Source organism: Melozone crissalis, unplaced genomic scaffold, assembly GCF_028551555.1.
Source record: "Melozone crissalis strain CALT ecotype California unplaced genomic scaffold, PUWL_Pcris_2 ptg000023l_1, whole genome shotgun sequence".
Classification (NCBI taxonomy): Eukaryota; Metazoa; Chordata; class Aves; order Passeriformes; family Passerellidae; genus Melozone; species Melozone crissalis.
In genome coordinates, this window is record NW_026535801.1 from 16,119,945 (window position 1) to 16,137,313 (window position 17,369).

Genomic DNA, 17,369 nt, shown 5'->3' on the forward strand with positions numbered 1-17,369 from the left:
ACCAAAACTCAGTGTCACCCTCTGTATTTACACCACAGGGCTCTGCTGAGCAGCCACAGTAAGGCTGAAAGGACACAGCAGCGACACAGCAGTGGTTGCACTGGGTGCAGTCAGGTTCCCAGTGCTCAGCTCACCAGGAGTCAGCACCTGGGAGTTCGCCAATACTTCTCATGGCCAGGTGGGTTTGTTCATTTGGGGTGTAAAGGGGGAAGAAGTGAACTATTTTTTCAGTGCAGCTATTGAACAGAGCCATCCAACTTTCATGGGAAGAGGCCATTGGGAGCTTCCCAATGGAGAGAATGTGCCTTTATGGGTGTTTGTCATCAGGGTTCAGGGGGCCTGGAAATTATGGAGGCAATGGACAGGCTCCCTGTGGTCTCTTCAGGAAGGAGGTGAAGCACCAGTCAGCCTGCCAAAGTCATTGTCCACAGCAAAGCTGGCACCAGGTTTTGCTCAGTCCTGTTGGATGGCTGGTGATAGACAGAGGCGTTCTTCAGTGACAGAAGAGAGTGAGGCAACGGGAGGCTCTACTTGCACCTGCCTGCAATTAATTAATTACGAATCCACTCATTAGCTCAGCCCCATGGCTCCCCTTACTGCCAAGCCCCCAGCTGTCCAGAGAGCAAGTCATTATTTGAAAAAATTTCCCATTAAATCCAAAAGAAAAGGAATATTTGAAAGAAGAAGGGGCAGGAGAAACAGCAAGGGTGCACACACGATTGCAATCAGCTGTAGAGGATGTGCAGGAGTGCCTGGATCCCCATCTTGGAGCAGCCCAAGAATGATGAAATAGATTTCATTAGCCTGAATCAGCCCCTGATTACTCTTGTGCCATGTGAAACACCCCCAATGGCTCCCCACAGTCTGACCTCTGCTTGCAGTGGGTACCTTTGTGTGCATGGCAAATGCACCAGGGCACTCCAGGTCCCACCCCATCCTGCCGGCTCCACAGCAGCCCCATCCACGTGCAATCCTGGCTTGTGCGGAATAAAAACGCCAGAAGATTTAAATTTCCTGAAGTGGGTACCTGGCTCCCTTGGTGCCCAGGCAGCAGCTTCAGCCCAGCTCACAGGCATCTAACCCCAGCCAGAGCACACATCTGCTTTGTGGGCCGTGTTTCTATTACCTGCTCTCTGCTGCCTGCGTTAGCTCCCCCTCACTGCAGTGATTTACAGGCCGTGTTACGGCAGGACAGCTCTGACACTGATTGAGTCGCTTATCTGCCGTCTCCGTCCTGCTCCCTGACAGCCTCTCCCCCAGGTATCAATCTGCACATCAGTTCTTTATTCCTAGGTGAGAGGAGAGCTGTCAAGGTTGCAGCTACACTGTCATCTTCATCTAAGCTGCCAGCCACCCTTCATCGCTTAAAGACCCTCTTTAACACAAACGCTTTGGGAGGGGGTCACCATCTTGGAGATGGCAGCAAAATTTCATTTGCTTTCAAGGTGCTCAGAGCTTGATGGATTGGCTCTCATTTGTCAGGGTGCCCATAAATAAACAAGAGTTTCCAAGCTGTAGGTACAGCCCCACAGCTTCTCCTTTCTGCAGCCCTGCAGTGGCTCCTGGCTGCCTGCTACAGGGTACCAGGACCCCTGTGAGACACGAGGTTCCCCTGGGCTGGGCTGCCACCAGGGCAGTGTGACAGAGCAGAGGGAGGGTGGAGAAGACAAGCATGTGGAGCCAGGCTTGGCATTGGGGTTTGCCAGGAGTCCCCACTGTCTTTGTGATGAACAGCGCTGAAGCTGAACTGCAGAACACCACCCCATCCCAGTCACTGCCCACTTTGGGCATAGAATCATAGAATCAGGACAGGGACACGCTGGGATACGAGCACCTGTACCCTGAGGTGGACAAACTGTGACAGGCTGGTCTCTACCAGTGCACTTTAGTTCTAAATAATTTTTCTAAATGAATTTTAGCCTAAAACTGCACTGGTGAGAGTGATCCTCTCTGGGATCACTGGTAGCATTAGGCCATGGTACAGGGTGTCAGGAAAGGACCTGCATCCACTTTGGGGTTTGCTCTCAGATGCTGCTTTTGGGCCAGAGCAGCTTCCAGCCATCCCCAGCTCTGATCGGAGATGCTGTGTGTGTGCACTGGATCTGTGTTAAAATCCCATGTCACCTTGGTGTGCCACTCAGCCTGGGGTAATCCAAAGGGACACACTGTGCACAGCAGAGGAGAGCAGTGGGCATGGCCCTGCGTGCCTCAAGTTGCACCTCACTCTGCTGGGGCTTCTGATACCCACAGCCCTCTTCAGTTTGGTTTCCTTGTTGCTGCTCTTTCATGAATAAAAAAGCCACTGAAACATAATCTCTACCATAATGTTTATTAAATAGTAATTTTAAAAGGTTTTTATACAAATCATATAAACACAGTTTTATTTTTTGTTTTGTTTTGTTTGTTTGTTACACTTAAGAATCACAGTAAAAGCTCTTTAAGTCGGTAAGTCCTGGCTCAGCCAGTAAATGGTCAAATACCTTGAACTGCAAACCTTGGAGAATTTCCATTTCTGCATATAATTTCTTAATGGTTTAATTCCCATGCTCACCTCCAGCACCTTCCCACAAAATGAAGTCACCCAGAACTACAGCCCGCCCATTAGTAACATGTCCTGCCATGGGAAGCACATGGAGGCAACAGCCCATTTAAGCAAAGGCATTAATGCCGATTTTCTTTTCCTTTTCTGAAGTTCACAGAGGGAATTGCAATCAGCAAACCTAATCTATTTGCAGAGGAGGATGCAATGAATTGAATGCACCAATGACCTTTCCCCCCCTCCCTGTTGAAGTTACAATCAAACACAGTTTTCCATAGAACAGTAAAGCACCCGGCAGAGGTAAGTGAGGTATTGGCTGTGCAGCATGATCGGCCTTCTCTCGCCTGGCGAGCTCACACGTGGGCCCTGCCCCAGCTGCCAGGGGCCAGCGGGACACACGGGCTGGGCCCGTGCCACCTTAGTGCCAAGGTCAGCAGTACTCCCCTGCCCCAGATCAAGAGATACATTAACACGAGTCAGTCCCACGGAATAAGTCACATACACGATACATACAGAGAATTCACGTGCGTGTGCAAACACACTATTTCTGAATATATCTATATATGAACTCTTCTCTCTGTACGCCTACTAGACACCATAACATCACCTTTTTAATTATATATTTTCACCTATTGTTTGCCTAAGTTGGCTTTTCTACTGTATGGTCCTTTTCCATTCATCCTTCCCCTCTCTGGTGATTTGAAGGGAATGAAATCATTGAGCAGCAGCAATCCAGCTTTGAAATGGTCTGGTACATTTCCTCTCACTGCCTCTGTTTCTTTTGTACAGTAAAATAACACCCCTGTGGAATTTGTCTGTGAAAAAGGCCAAAGGGAATAAGGTGATTCGAAAGGAGAATCAGAGACACATTTACTGCTGTTTTTGTCGGGTGCACAGTGTGAATTAGAGAAATGGAGGCTTTGTGTGCACATCTCTGCGTGTGTACACCGACCGCAGAGGTGCTGGTGATGCAGCTGCTCTCTCTGCTCCCCCAGCACATGTGCACCTTTCTCACAGCAGAGAAGGGGTTTTTTCCCTAAAATCTTATTGTCTGAGGGAGCTCTTCATGAAACAGCGGTCAAATGTTCCTATTCCTACAGTGCCAAGGAGCAGCTGTGGCACTGCCCATGTGTCCATGCTCATCTCCTCTCCAGATGTTCCTCATGTCCCCAAACACCTGGGCTCCTGCACGATGTGTTTGTGAGCCTGGGCAAACTGAGCTTCACAGCACATCACATCTTTGTCAATAGCAGTTGGTGAGGAAAATGATGCCATCCCCACCCCAAACTACTTGCCAGGTAAAATGTAAAAACCAGGACATGCCAGGTATAACCAAAGAGCCCCTGGAAAAGCATACCCAGTATGACAGGAAGGTTTCTAATTTATGTACAAGCTGATAGAGGTGATCCACCTGTACTGAACTGGAAATGAAGGCATTGCTTTGGGGTTCAGCATTTCAACTCTTTTTTTCTCCATTCAGTTATTTTCATAACACTCCTGTCCCACAGCACAGTGGTAAGTGGAGAGGTACCAGCTGCCACACAATGTAGCCAGACCATTTGAAAGTAGAAGGACCAGATTTCTGCTGGGCTCTAACCAGCAGAGAGTGGTGAAGAAGACCATTCTGTGGGGAAGGATGAAGGCCTCACTTGCTATTTGCTACAGCACTGATCATCAGCTGGATGAAAAATACTTCTAAGGCACTTGTTCAAAGTAAAAAAAACAAAACAAACAGCTCACAGATAGAACTTGGGGGTTTTGCTACTGATCAGGAGCAGCACAGCTTTGCTCCAAAGGGGATGTGGTGGCAGCTGTTTGGTCCAGCAGTGCTGATGGCACCAGCTCACACCCCCCAGCTCCAGGGACAAGGGGAGCATCAGGAGGGTGAGGGGGTGCCAGTGGGCACCATGGCCAGCCTCCCCAGGGCTGTGGGCATGGCTCCAGCCTCCTTCCCTGTTCATTTTCCCTTCCTGGCACTTTGGAGAGGCCTCAGCACTGTACCTCAAGTCAAACCCCAAGTGAAGCCCCCTTCCCAAAGCCATTACCTAAGCGCCACCAACCCGACAGGCTCTATCTTTCCTTTGCTGCAATTTTCTCATTATAGCAAAAATTAAATGGCAGGCTCAAGAGGGGTGGGAGATTCAAATAAAGGCCTTCCTGATGAAGGCCTCTGCTGTTGCAATCAAAGATATGGATTTAATAAATGGCTCTTATTCACAAATCACTTTAAGGCTCTTCAGCTTTTCTCAAAGAGGTGCTTCTACACATAGGGTTTCCCTTCTATTTTCTTTCTTAATTATTTCAGAAAGTGCTGTTGTTACTGTTGACAGTAAAGCCAGTATCCCACCTTTCCCCTGCTACCAGGAGAAGGAAAGTTGAAGGTAACAACACGCTTCCATTTTCAGGACCGCAAACTGCAGCTTCCTGTTCTTAGTGTGAAGTGCACAAATCCCTACAATGATATCTGGACGGAGACTAAAATGGACAGGGGCTCCGTGTGTGTGTGTGTGTGTTATTTCTAAAGAAATCCCTCAGCCTTCTCAGCAGCTTACCAGAGAAAGGAGGTGGGAAATAACAATCAACATTTAGTTTCTCACATCCAAAAGGTAAACCAGGCTCCCTTACCACATCCCAGCCACTCACATCAGCAGAAAATGAAGATGAACCAACAAACAAGGGGCTCAGTCCCCCTCGCCTGGCACAGTCTGGTTTGCAGGAAAGCCACTCGGTCCTGGTGGAGTGTCACCCGGCAGCAAGACCTGGTGGCAGGAGCAGTGCCTCTCCTCACTCCCGCTCCCCTCATTCCCTGTTATGGCATTCAGTTCCCATAGAAAACAGCAAAAAAGTACCCCCCTGCCAGCCCACCTCACCGGGCACAATGCCAAGGGTGATCCCCAGGCACCCATCAGGCCTCCGAGCAGCACTTCTGGTGGTTCATCTTCACCTTGTGCTTGATGCCGTCGTACAGTTCGAAGTTGTAGTTCTCCAGCGTGGTGGAGCTCCGCGAGGACAGCCCGGCGTACGAGCACGTGCAGTAGAGCAGCAGACCCGCGCAGATGGCCCCAAGGAGGACACCCAGGGAGCTCATGGCTATGATGGTCACCAGGATGGGATCCAGGGTGTATAGCCAGCTTTTCTCTTTGTCCAGCTTCCCAGTTCCTGGAGAGTTAGTAGAGAACAGTGTGTCGTTCCTATCCGATCCAAAGTAATCTGCAGTGGAACGGGCACTTATTATCCAGGGATCACTTTTTACTCCTCCCTCACCTTTTTACATTTCTTACTTGGAGTTGTGATGGCTTTACAAGAGTTAAAGTATATATGGGGGACCATCTCAGCAGGATTCACTAACCCAGGTCTAGAAATCATGTGAAGCACCAAACTGCCAAGAAAGTTAGGCACCCTGATTCACTTTTAGACATCAGACTATTGACATAGTGTGCAAGCATTCTAACCCACTGAAACTCTGGCCCTTCCAGTGCCACTAGGTTCAAAACTATGGAATCAATCTGTCACAGGTCTCAGACTTAATTTTCTTCATTTACAAGTCAAAATGCCATGCAAGCAGCAATTAATGCTTAAAAGATCAGTTTCACTTGTCCTAACACAAATACAATATACATTGACTTTGCAAGGTTGCTGGCTGTTGGAAAACAGGAAAAGAAAACCAATGCCTTTGAATGCTAAGCCATCACTTCAATGTTTGTTCTCAAGTGTGTTTTCTAGCTCCTAACAGCACTAAAGTTGAGATTTGTGAGCAATCTGAGCATCTGATACTGAAATACAAGCTGTCACAGCTGAATTGTCCATGTGCGTATGGACAATGTCCATGTCCATGTCCATTTGCATACCAACCTAGATCGTCGTTGTCTTCAAAGTCTTGCTCAGAGCTTGGGAAGTCATCCTCCATTCTCGGGAAGTTCACTAGAACAACAAAATGGGAAGCACTGTTTGTTAAAAGAGGCCTTCTGGCAGCATCATTGTCACTGGTCACTGGACTGTGAGACCAGCCAGAAGAAAGTAATTGTTAAACTACTACAAGGCTCTTCCTTGTGGAAGGAGGACGAACTCATTATCTTCCCTTGGCCAAAGTCAATGAAGACTCTTGCACAATTGAGAGAAGAGGATCTTCACACTATGTCACATTTCATAACCACCAGATCACCAGCTTTTAAGAAGAAAAGAGAGTGAGCAAAAAGCAAAGAAATCAGACACCTTGAATAGCACTAAAATATTGTCATTGGTGCCTCCATAATGGCCATAATTCACTATTAACATGCTCATGGGTATTACCCTTACACCTTTGAGTAGGATGTTAGTGCCTGTCATTACTTGCCACTAATGCTGGATCCATTTAGCACACACTCTACTTTTCATATTTTCCCATATGTCTGACTGGATATAGACCTTCAATGACCCAGTTCCTCTTTGGGTTTCAGATAAATTCACAGTAATTTGAGGAATTTATGTGTCTTGATCATATGTTTTAATACAAAAGCTGATTGAAATGGAGAGAGAGGCAAATGGCCATATCTAGGCCCTTATGTTAACATCTCCCTGATCCAAATTCCTTTTAGTGGTGACATGTCTTTCTATTGTTCAGCACAGACCAAGGACTAGAAACCAAATGCACATATTAAAATCTGAGCAGAAGTAAGTTATTTTCCTGTGCAGTCTTCCTATCATTTTCTCTGCATACAGTTACCATGGCTCTTTTCCACTTTTCCAAAAGAAAATGTCTTTTCATTTCAATCTGTGAAGAGTTTTCAAAGCTGACTGTAACTTGGGGTACTCAACTGAGAAGGTGTCTTGAAATGATCAGGAATGCAAAAAATCAGGGACTAGAAAGCGATAGAAGTCACACCTTGGAAGTAGTTGTGATTGGAACCAAGATTACTTTATGCCTTGTGCCAAAATGGCAAGAAGAGTTTAAAGAGGTTACTTACAAACAACCAAAACTAAAGACTGTAACTTGTACCTAAAAAGCCCCATGCAAAGAAATTATTCAAAACCTTATAAAAGAACATTTCTGCATATTTGCATGGATATTTAGGACTTGAAAAGGCCTCCTGAATTGTCAAATACACGTTTTTGCTATCCCAGACAACTGTGCCAGGCAATGCATGCCAGGGACATTTCAAGGTTCACTTCCAGAGTGGGTCTCTGCTGAAATCCATGCTGGCCCAACACCACCCGACCTCTCCTGGAATTAATGACACCTTCTCATTCCTCAGGCAGAATTGTATCTGCACCCAAAGGATGAAGGGATTTCTTTGAATTTGCAAGTGCACCTGGCAACAGGAAGGCTCAGAGCCCAACACCTGCCCCTCCTGCCGATGAGCTCTGCATGGAGTGAGTCAGTTAAGCTGACTCAAGGCTGCTGGTACCTTGTCAGAGAAACACAGGTGCACACTGCCTTCTGTAAATCCTCACTTTAGCGGTGAGTTCACATGATTTCTCAACAGTTCTTGAACTGACAGGCCCAGATGGCAACATCTTAGGGCTGGGAGAACTGCCTGAGGGCGTCTTGCAAACATTTAGATCCAAACATGTGGAAAAATAACTTGCAAAGCGTTTCACACGTGGAGATGTCTGAGCTGCTAGTCACCCATTGGAAGACAAGCAGTGAGATCCATGTCACCCACACAACCCTACAGAAACTGTATGTTGCTCAAAACTGTATGAGCAGAGGTCAAAATTAGATGACAATCTGCCCGAGGAGCCCATGTGTGGAGAAAGGCTCTTGGAAGTCATTTGACATTCCATATTGTAGCTGCTCTAAATTTTGTGTGAGAACAAGCTAGCAATTTGATCCTTTTGTAATTTCCCAGGGTAGCCTTGAGGGAAAAGCCAGAAATAAAAAAGTATTGGTTAATCAACACTTTCAAAAGAACACCAGTTCTTCCAGCCTGAAAGGAAGGAGCACTGGGAAAACTTGAAAAGAGAGAACATTTATACAAAAAGCCCAGCCTAGAATCTGTTTACTCTTCTAGTGATTTGCTCAATTCCCCATGCTAATACAACTCTTAAGTCCTGCTTAAATGATATCTTCCTACTTGCCTATTTTCCTTCCTCCTCAGGCCCTCATTTTTCTGTTCCCCACATGCCATTTCATTGCTATTTGATTGTATGTTATCATGCAGGGCTCTACACCCTCCGGAAAGCTTTGGAAAAATGTAATTCAACGTTTCTTTTTCCATACTGGGGCTTCTCGAGTCATTAACTGAATCAGCTCAGGCTGTGTGGGTGTCTGTGGGAATTGAAGTTGGTGGTCTCAGTTCAGCTCCTAGTGGAGATGATTTAGAATCTAGCCTGTCACAGAATCTAGCCTGCTGTTTGTCATCAGCTAGGCTCCTTTGGGACAAGTCCCAGCAATACATTGACAAGTAGAGCAGGCCACAGAAGGCACCTCCCTTAGAAAGGGGTCCCCAGAAAAGCCCTGCAAGCTGGTGGGCAGAATGGGAGAAACATACATCACTCTGTGTTGTGGAAAGCTGCTTCCTTAAAGGGCAGATTTCAGGCACAATTTACCTTGCATTTTAAAAGGCAAAAAGTATTCTGGAGAAAGGTAGACAAGAAAGTTAAGGGGAAACTGTAATTAAACATGAGGAATGATTTCTCCTGAGTGAAAGGCCATTTTTAAAGCCCGTGTGCCAAATGATAGCTGTGAGCACCTAGCCAGTCCTGGCCAAAAGATGATATTAGCAATGATTTTGGAAACAGCCAGATGCCAAGAAAGGCTGTTATCTGTTGGATCTGAGAGCACTGCCAGCTAAAAGGCTAATTTATGGGACCTGGAAAAAGAAAGATAAAATTCTAATCAGACAAGGGCTGATTTAATACCATGTTTGTATGAACTCACATGGAGGGAGAGCAGGAGCGAATTAGTATTTCCAGACATTAAAGAGTTTCAGTGTACATCTGTTTTAAAATAGTAGCAGGGGTGGGAGGGATTGTGCCAGGGTGGATGAGAGGGGCAGGAGAGCAGACAAGGCTCTCTGGTGTCCCACACAGACACACTCATGCCCCTTGCAGGAAAGCTCTCCAAATCTGCCCAAGGCAGCTCACCTCTCCAGAGCTGAGCTCAGCTGTCTCATGGCCTGGCACGTGCTTCCCACCACCACGGTGCTCAATGCCAGCCTTCCTGCATGGCCTTACCAGCAGCACCCCCACCTCTGGCACAGACCCCCACACCAAGCCAAGAACTACTGCTTTGGAGAGAGCACCCAGCCCTGATTGCTGGAACCTGGACACATTCTTCCAAGGCAAATGACAACTGTCAAGAAAAAAATTGCTGTTTCTTTCCAGCCTGACTTTGTCTGGTTTAGGTCCAGGCACCAGGTGCTGCCTCCTGCCAGGTTGCTGAGGGGAGCTCAATCACCCTGGGGCAGAGCTCTATCACCTGGCATCTCTCTCTACACACAGGCATCTGCAGATTATCTGTGGTGTCTCTTGGAGTCTTTCTGGCTGAACAAAATGAGCCTCTCAGCAGGAGATGCCTTTCCCAAACAATATATCAAACTTGCAGTAATTTCCAGCTCTTTTTATTGCCGGCTTAGAGCCACTCTGGCACAGGATAGCCTGGTCTGGAGAGCACCCAGGATGCATTCCCACCATCCCTGTGCTCCTGCTCCCCACTTTCTGCAGAGGTCCACAAGCTCTGGGGCTGAAAGCCGTGCACCAGGTGATGGGTGCTTTGTGTGCTCTGCTCCTTACAGTCTTTCATTCCCAGTAATATCTGTGGCTGTGCCTGCTGGGACAGAAAAAGCAGAGTGTGTAGGAGGAAGAAAAACAAATTGCTGGTTTTGGGGAAATAAGCAGCACATGGTTGTTTCCCCACTGTGGAAAGGACTCGAGGACAGCCAGCTACACGCTCACCCCTCTCTCGGGCTGCTACAACATCCCTCTTGGCCAGTGCTGTCCTGCCCAGTGAAGGGAGCGAAGGAGGTACACTGCTGCTCTGCTGCCAAACAAGTGCCCGTGAGGGTCTGAAACATGAAATACAGCCAAAGCTAGGAAAACGGGGTCAGAAATTGACATTTCCCAGTCTTGGCATAACGAGACAGAGCCCCGGCTCTGCTCTCATCCTTGCTTTTCTCTCTTTGCTCATTCCCAGTCCTTTTCTCTCCACAGCAGTAGTGTGACTCCAACACACATCACTTTGTTTTGACACGGCGGAGCAGCCGCCGTGGCCTCGCCTTGACACCGCTCTGCTTGGCGCGGCGCAGCGCTGCTCCTCTGGCTGGGAGCCCCGGGCTGGGGGTGGCACCTCCCACCCTCGGCACACGGAGAGGCACTGCTCACAGCAGCAGCAGCACGGGCTCCGGGCAGAAACACTCCCTCTGAATCCCCCACTGCTCTATTTCCAGCTGAAAATCCACCTCACTTCTCTCTTTCCCACTCCTCCAGAAACACAGGACTACTTTAGTTTACAGAAGGGATAAATCCCTGCCAAATTTCAAATTAAAACAGTGCTTTGGCTACAGTTGAGCATTAAAGAAAGCAAACAAGCTGCCACTCCCTGGCCTGGCCTCCCTCTGCAGTGCAGGAACTGCTGGACCTTATTCTCAGATTGCCTTGGGGCTGCTGTGGTGATGGCCAACTGTGCACACCTCAGACCACCACAAAATCATTGTCAAACTAGGGGGCATGGATGACCTCTTGCAATCCTTGAGCTTCCCATATGAAGATAAGGTGGGAAAGTATGGCTGGGCAGCTGAAGACCCCCCACCAAAAGCACTTGGAGACATGGAGCCAGGTTGGGTGTTTGGTGTCGAGGTGGCCCATGAGCAGGCAGCTATTTCCAGCTCTGGTGCTGCCCCTCCGTTTGTGGCACTTGGCCCTGCTGCACGCACCCAGAATGAGTACCCTGCCAACCCTCCCTGCAGCAGACACATCCCCCGTTGCAGCCTGACCCCTTCTCCAGCCCTGCTTTTGCACTTCCCCTCAGCAGTGGCACCGGGCCAAGGAAACAGTGGTGGTGGCATGTGTGTGTATGGTGTGACTGTGGCATTACACAGTGTAATCCTCTCCCTCTCCCCCTCTCAGCTCTGGAGAGCCCAGGTAAGGAGCTGCCATGCAGGTTCTGCGCTCTGCGCTACCCCAGAGCATCTCCTCAGCGAAGGGCGGCACTGGGCCCTGCTGCCATGGAGCTGGGGAGAAGCTGGCAGCCCTGTGGCATCCTGGTATGTTTATCACCCTGCCCGTTGTTGCTGTTTGTTTTTACAGTGCAGTGGCTAACAACACGATGCCTCAAGCTGGCAGTCACGCCTGCAGTCTCTGCTGAGAGCCACCAAAGCCTCTGATGGAGGAGCTGTGGCGGAAAGCCAAGCGGCTGTCCAAGCTCGCCTCAGGGCCTCGCCTGCTGTCTGCACGCCCCACGCTGCCCCTGACACGGGCTAAGTGGGGGCTGGCCCTGGTAAAGTCAGCAGGTTTTCACAAGGTTTCTAGAGGGACAAAAATCCAAACACAGCCCCACATACAGCCTGGTTTCTACCTTGTTCCCTTGCACGTGGCAGCAGAGGCATTTCCACCAGGCCAGGAAAAGCCAACCTCGCCCCCACAGCCCGGGGACAAGCAGCTCTGGGGACCCTGTGCCAAGTGCCATCCTGCAGGTGCCTGCCCTGGCAGGAGGCTGACCCGACTGTGTGGCTGGTGACTGAGCTCTGCAGCCTGCTCCTGCCCGATCAGCCGTCTCAGGCACGCTGACATTGCCAAGGCACAGCACCGCCTTTCCCATGGCACCCTTTGCTTTGCCAGGTCAGTGCTCCCTCCCTCACATCCCCCTTAGGCACTGGCTGTGCCCCAGTGCTTACAGAGAGCGCCCATGCACCCCCTTCTGCTCCTTCAGCACAACACCAACTGCAGAGATAAGATAAAAAGATTGACACCATCACAGCACATACCACTAGGGAGCCATGCCCAAAGCCTCCTGTGACGCACAGGACACAATGCTGTCCCCTGAAAAACAGAGCCCCCCACTGCTCCCCCAAAAAGTTTTCCTTTTTTTTAGGTAGACACTTAAATGCCCGAAGTTACTGGCAGAAGAGTTTGCATCAAAATCACACTAAGCTGTATTTATTTCCTTAAACAAAGCATGCTAATTTTAGCTGCTTTCTTCCCTAAGATGTGCTGCAGCCTGAGCAGCACCCAACTCTCCGGCCAATCTGTCTGTGGCGCACGTATGGAATAATTAATCCTGAACGATTTCTCCCTTTTCGTCTGTTTACTTAACAGAATTTTTTTCTTCCTTGTTGGGAAGCCATCAGTCAGTCTCTCCCTCCCTGTTTTTCACATGTGCATATTTGTTTTGAATTTTGCTTGAACAGTCGCTGAAGTGTACAAAATGCAAATTACAAGTGTAATTTGCTTTGCTGTACAATTACAGGGGAAAAAAGCCCTCTCCCAAAAAAGCAGCATGGGTACTCAGCTTTGCTTGTGTTTGAATAGCCAGTGTGAGGGATCACATATGAATTATTTTTTGGTTGATGGCCTGAATTCCTAGTAAAGTCAGGAAGTTTCGTTGCAAAGCTGAGCTTTATGCCAGGGTAAAGAATATGAGAGAAGGAAAATAAAGAGAGAAGGAAAAACCTCTCAAACTTGCAGCAAAATATATTTCACATGAAATGTGATGCTGCTGACTCTGCTGAAGGGGTAAAGGTAAAGGGTGCACACAGGGAAGATGGGAAGCAGAACTGCTGCAGCAGAGGTCCCTGTAACAAGCTGGGAGGACTCAGGTGGAGGGAAAGCAGGGACCTACACCTGTCCAAACACTCACGTACAGGTCCCCTGCACAGTCTGGCACGTAGAAACAGGGACTGCACAGAAGAGGAAAGGAAAGCATTGCTGCTTTCATTATTAATTTTGCTAATGGCTTGCCCATTTTTTGCTGAGCTCAGGGGGAGAGCATGTGGCTCAGCTGAGCTGGCAGCCAGGCCAGCCCCAGGGGCCCTGCAAAGTCGGATGTCCTGTCTCCAGGGGCCCCAGCTGGAGAAATTCTGTGTAATCACACTGAGCAATTTAGCACTTAGGCAATGCTGGTGAAATCCCCAAACAATTCCAAGAGTCAGTCCAGCCTCCCAAAACTCCGATAAGGCCTGGTACAAATGTAATGGATCTAAAAGCTGCTATTAATGGCCCGATCCTGAGTGCAGCGAGGCAGGGAGCCCACAGCATCTGGGCTGCTGGGAGCTGGGTCTGCACGCAGCAGGAACTGGAACTCCACTTGGCTAAAAGGAATAGCCCTGATGCTCCAAAGAGTTTTGGAACTCTGCTTTGCTTCAACCCACAGCATTCTCATTAGCAAAGAAAGAAGAAGAAAGAAAAACCCCAGATATTTGTATAAAAATATCATCATTTTATTACATTCCACACAATACATCTTCAAAGAATTTCAAATTTCCACAAGATATTTTTCACACACAGGCAACTGGGCAATGCTGGGGATGTCAGGGCTCAAGGAGCAGGGGAGAACTGGGAGTAAAAACCTCGAAGTGACCTTCTGTTTTGTCTTTGGTGATTTTGGTTTAAAAGACAGGGTGCCACATTTTCCTCTCTGACACACCAATGTACACTTGCTAAGTCTGTGGGGGTGAACCTGGTCAAAGTGAAATCGTCTGAACTAGGGAGACTGAGCTGACTTTGGAAACGGGACAATATCATCTGCTGACATGGCTTGGGCTGACCTGAAAATAAGCACATGCCAGTATTTCACATCTGTTTTAATTTGCAGCTGACCAAGGGGGATAGGAATCCACATCCCAAACCAGATGCACTGTGACACCAGTGCTGTGTGATGAGGAGGCTCACACTGAAAGCACCCTTACCCTGGAGCCCCTTTCCAGGGACCTTTCACTGGCACTGCCTTCCAGGTGGCAGGAGCTCCCTGGGTCTGTTCTGGCCCTGTGGGACAGGCATGTCCCTGCTGCTCTCCACAACCTTGTGGGAGCCAGGCCCAGGTGCCATGAGCACCCACCACGCCTAATGTGCTCACCATGGCACATCACCCTGGGCTTTTCTGCACTCCTTGCTTGTTTCAGCCACTTGCTGCTGCAGCTGAGAGGATCCCACTGAAATCTGCTGTGAAACCAGCATGGGGAACTGAAACTGGCTGCACAAAATTAAGGCAAGGATGGGGATAGAGTGACACCCCCATTGACAGAGATCCCCTTAGGATAGGGCTGTGCTGCAACAGGGGCTAATACCACTTCAGCACAGTTTGTATTTTTACTTTTTTTCCCAGACCAAAAGGCAGCTCAAGACTGCAGGGAAGTTAACAGAGCTGCTCATCTTGATTCATTTTATGTAATATTAATAGGAAAAGGAGGGATGGGCACTAGCAAGTTTAGAAGGGGGGAAGGAATCTGATCAGTCATCACAGATGGACACAAACAAGATGGAGAACCTTGCTCACTGGAGGTACTTTTTTTTTGCCTGCAAACAGATTAGGGTTAAAAATTCAAACCACTTTTGCATGTCATCATTCAGTAATTTATATAAGGCATTTCCACTACAATACACTGGGCCATTCAACAGTCAGAGGCGTGTGGAGGCTCCTCCTTGCCTCCCCAGTTAAAGCAGCAGCAATAGCTGGGCCCCCCAGGTGCACTGGCTGGGCTTGGCTTGCTAGATGTTACTGGTGCTCTAAGAAGCAGAACATTAGCAAACGCAAAACTGACATTCTAGAAAGTCAACGGGCAATTTTAATGATTCAGCAGCTATGGATTGGGCAGAAGGAAAAAAACCAAACCCAGAAAAGGGAACTGTACTTCTCCCTTGAACATTTCTAGAAGAAAGACAAGGAGGAGCCTTCTCCCCCTTCCCTGTGTAAAAGCAAAACCATCAGCACCCAAGTGAGGATACTTATTAAATAAATAAACCTTCAATTCTCAAGAAACTACAGTATTTAGCATCCACTAAGACCTGCTGAAGTCTACGTGTTACCCTAAGGCTGGCTTTAACAGATACAAACAAAACATTCATTATGAGCTTCTCTGATATAAGGCAACTTTAAATAGATTCACTTGCAGGTGGGGGAAGAGGAGGGCTTCCCCTCCCTCTTCCAAACAATGGCTGTGTTTTCATGTTGGCTGCAGAAAGAATAAAATGGAGAGATCTCTTGCTTTTTGAATGTCTATGGACCTCTCTGGATTCTTCTAGCCACCTGAGGCGGACATTCCTACTGTCCAGCCTGGCCTTTCCTCAATTTGCACCCAAGACATTAACACTATCAAACAAGAAACCCAGCCAAAGCTAGATAAGGCAACAAAAAAGCATTGCTCTCTTTCCCAGGTAAACAAATCAGGGCATTCACCATAAACACGTCCCAGACCTTCCAGAGAGGAGGTGGGAAGGAGGGAAAATTAACAACAACAAAACCAAAAATAAAAGCATTCCCTGTGCAAGTAGAAGCAACAACAAGCAAATTAAAAAGGGGCTGTTTCTAAATATACATTCAGTCAGTCAGACACACACAATCCCATGCACCCTCACACACGCAGGTTTAGCACATGCACACGAGCCTCACACACAAGCTTCCAGGCTCACCATCAGGTTCCTTTGCAGGTTGCCTACGGGGAGGAGAACAAAATCCCAGAACCCAAAGAAGCTGACCAACAACAAAAAAAAACCAACTCCCCAAACAAACACAACAAAACAAAACAAACCCCCACCTGACACCCCAAGTATCTTTGAAAAGTAATAGAAAGGGAGCGTTCACTTTTGAAGTGAAGGGGCGGTGTGTCTCTTCTGGCGATCCAAGATGCAGCATTAGTTTAGAGTTTGTAAAAGATCTGGGGAGGGTTGGGGGACGGAGAAGGGATGGAGATATCTAAGAGTTCACACGTATGCTAGGTAAGGAAAAAAGTGCAAAACTGAGGCAACATATTTGAAGTCTTAGTTTCTGTCTGTCTGTCTGTTTTGTGTTTTGTTTGCTTTCTCGTTCCTGTTCGGCTCTCAGCAGCGCAAGTTGGGGTCTTGCTCTAGTTTTATGGTTAGGGTGGGCTCCACGGCCACAGGGGCCCCGTTGGCATAGTGGGAGGTTTTGTAGGTGATGGAGTGATCACTCTTCTTGGCCGCATAGCGGAACCGGTGGTAGTGGAGCACAAGGGCCAGCGCGACGGAGACCAGCACCACAACAGCACCTCCGGCGGCAATAACGTAATACCAGTAGGCTGGGATGGGCTGCACTGACACCGTGTCCACTGTGGGCTCGGTCCCTGGCAGGAGGGTTGCCCCTGGGGAGGAGACACAGAACAGGGTTGCTAGGTGGGAGGCATGCAGACGCACAAAAAGAAACACACATGCTTTCAAGAGTACAGCACGGAGCAACACGAGGTCCCACAGCCGCCTCCAGATACAGGGCGTGCTCCTAGGGGAGGGCACAGCCTGGCATTTGCTGAGCCCACATTTCCAAGGGCCTTTCCCTTCCCTTTTAATTAATCAGGCTGCCTGGAACGCAATACAAATTCCATATGAACTATTATTACTGTTAATTTTGGCATCAATGAATGTTTTTTCCCCCTTCTTTATTTTGGCCATCTCCAGATCAGCCACCTGGTTTTGTCTCCACATGGCAGATGTTGTCAAGCAGTGACAAAACACATCATGTTCGTAATTGGAAGTAAAGCATAATCTCAGATGGCCAAGGAAGTTACCACAGGAGATTGGGAAAGAGATTACAAGGAGAAGGATTTGTCATTCTTACTGCAAAGACAGAGAAGAAGTTCTCTGTCTGAAAGTGCTCTGCACACAGGTCTAGTCTCACTAGGTGCCCCATTCACAGACCTAAACAGATTTCCTTACTATTTCTTGAAGCAGGAAGGGATGGTAATAA

At 48.2% G+C, this 17,369-nt stretch overlaps 1 protein-coding gene across 4 annotated transcripts in view; it reads right to left on the reverse strand.

Moving 5' to 3' along the window:
* Nucleotides 1-2,336: 2,336 nt before the first annotated feature.
* The window catches only part of NRP2 (neuropilin 2), an 88,686-nt gene continuing 73,653 nt past the window's right edge, over nt 2,337-17,369 (reverse strand). For 2 of the 4 annotated variants that reach the window (XM_054277660.1, XM_054277659.1), the window contains exon 16: nt 13,878-16,770. In XM_054277660.1, coding sequence (XP_054133635.1) covers nt 16,490-16,770 — 281 coding nt within the window. In that variant the 3' untranslated portion in view covers nt 13,878-16,489. Of the gene's footprint in view, nt 5,750-6,391; nt 6,461-13,877; nt 16,771-17,369 lie in introns of those variants that run through there. The other 2 variants (XM_054277658.1, XM_054277657.1) reach the window with 2 other exon arrangements.